Below are 2,164 nucleotides of genomic sequence, written 5' to 3'. Positions count from 1 at the left end.
TGTGTATAGATGCATACGCAAACACACATCTTTATGCAACTGTGTTTACACATAATTAAATTTTATGCACACACATTTATGTGTATATATGTGTGTGTGTGTGCATGTGTATATATGTATATCTTTATATATACGGATAAATATATGCACATGTATATATGTGTATGTATATATTTATGCATACAACGTGTGTGTATCATATACATACATGTACATATATATATATATATATATATATATATATATATATACATATATATATATAATGTATACATATGGGTATGCATATATAGTATAACTTTCTTTAATGTTGAATTTGCTTCATGTCCGGTGCCAATCAAATCGTAGAATTCTCAAAAAGGTTCGTTTAAATTGTACATTGGCAAAAGCATAACAGAAGGGGTTAATTGGACTGTTTAAATAGCACAGCCAGTAAGTAATTTTATACAGGGTGACACTAACTTCACTGTTGCCTCCTCCCATACCGATTATGGCCACCATTAAGTGATATGGTGTCCAACACAGAACAAAGGCACCTAAGATAAATGTAATTGTTCTCAGTGCCTTCCTTGCACGATTTTCTGATTTTGATTTCGTCTTTTCTTTCTTTGATCTCCGCCGTACCTTCTGTTTACCCATATTTTTCACTATGGTTTGGAAAGGGCTGCTGTATTTTAGATTACGTTTAGATGTTACACTAGTCAAATCATCATTTTGATTGTTTGTGGTATGCGGTTTCTGCAGTTTCTGTTTTTCCTGTTTTTGTTGTGGATCTTGCTTTTCTGGTTTCTGTGTTTGTTCCTCTTCTAGGTGCTGTTGCTTTTGTTGTTGCTCCTGTTCTAATTGTTTCTGCAGCTCATTGTTGTCCTCAGTTTGTTGTGGTTTTTCTTGCTCTTCTTCTTGCTCTATTTGTTTTTCTTCCTGTTGGGGATGGTGTTGCTGATGCTGCTCTTCTAGTTGTTCTTGTATGTTTTCGTAATTTTCCAATATGGCGCCTTCATTGGCTAAATTTGTATTTTCTTTCTCATAATCTGTGTCGGGAAATCGAAACGAATTATCAGGACAATGAGGAGAAAAGTCCGAAGCTGTGGAATTCACTTTCGGTATTTCCTCCATTGCCATAGTAAGTATTGTGGCTGCAGTATTATCAATTTCTGGTTCCATTTCAGCTGTTGTTATTTCTGAGGACATTGTAGTTGGTGGGGGCGTTGTTGCTGTTGTGGCCGTCATCATCACAGAAGGTTGAGAGATACACTGCTGAAGTAAACTGGTCATTTCTCCTTCTTCGCCTCCCTCTCCTCCATCTTCATCATAACTAGAATAACTGGCTTCCGCAACTGCTGACGAAGAAGCGGTTAGGTCTATGGCCGGAGATGATGCTGAATACTTGACCAGAGATCTCCTCTTCCAAACAGGAGAATTCTGGGCTTCATTGCTCTCAGGTTCACATGAATCCAAAGTTATCAAATTGTTGTCTCCAGTATATGTCACGTCTGGCATGATCTCTGGAAGAAGCTTTACACTTTCAGCGGATTCAGCTTCTAAGTGAGGAATACTACAGTCTATCAAAACTTCCTCTTCTTCGTCATCCACTGCCGCATTATCTTCGTTCTTTAATATATTTTCAGTTTCTTGAATTCCTTCTTCAAAGGCAAATTTGTTGGTTTCATTTATGAGAAGAGGGATTGTAGAGTTTTGTTTATCAACTAAAGAAGTCGATCTCGATGATTTCTGAGCAGTTTTCACTTCGGCAGGTTCATATAATGCCATAACAGTATTTGTGTTAGCATTTGACATAGATCTATTGTTTAAACTTTCTGCTACATTATTCTTGCTTTTCTGACTTTGTTTCGTTGAAAATTTTAGATTTCCCTTATTTTTTTTGCTGCCATTGGCTTTAATATGACTCTTACTCGTTGCCATAGGTGCATCTTCAATTAAACCGGCCGGGACTTTCCCAATATCACACAGTAATTGTGGAAGATCCTTCGGAGATGGTTTCTTGGATGGTTTAGGAGACTGACTACTATTTTCATCATCTGAAGCAAAAGCTGGACTACTTGACCGCTCTTCTTCCTTTTCACTGTTTCGCTTAGAACTGAAACTTGTTGTGGTCATTGCTACATTGTTTCCATCTTTGTGATCCTTACCAACCCCCGTTTTG

The 2,164-nt window shown here is 37.2% G+C and overlaps 1 protein-coding gene across 6 annotated transcripts in view; it reads right to left on the bottom strand.

The window, feature by feature from the left end:
* Positions 1–247: 247 nt before the first annotated feature.
* Positions 248–2,164, bottom strand: part of LOC106871529 (dopamine receptor 2) — a 797,114-nt gene continuing 795,197 nt past the window's right edge. For all 6 annotated transcript variants that reach the window (XM_052966548.1, XM_052966547.1, XM_052966545.1 and 3 more), the window contains one exon: positions 248–2,164. This exon is cut by the window's right edge and continues 1,197 nt beyond it. In XM_052966548.1, the coding sequence (XP_052822508.1) occupies positions 322–2,164 (1,843 nt within the window). In that variant the 3' untranslated portion in view covers positions 248–321.

This window comes from Octopus bimaculoides, chromosome 3 (genome assembly GCF_001194135.2).
Source record: "Octopus bimaculoides isolate UCB-OBI-ISO-001 chromosome 3, ASM119413v2, whole genome shotgun sequence".
NCBI classification, from domain to species: domain Eukaryota; kingdom Metazoa; phylum Mollusca; class Cephalopoda; order Octopoda; family Octopodidae; genus Octopus; species Octopus bimaculoides.
Note: the sequence above shows the minus strand (reverse complement) of the source record. Positions and strands in the feature narration are given on the sequence as shown.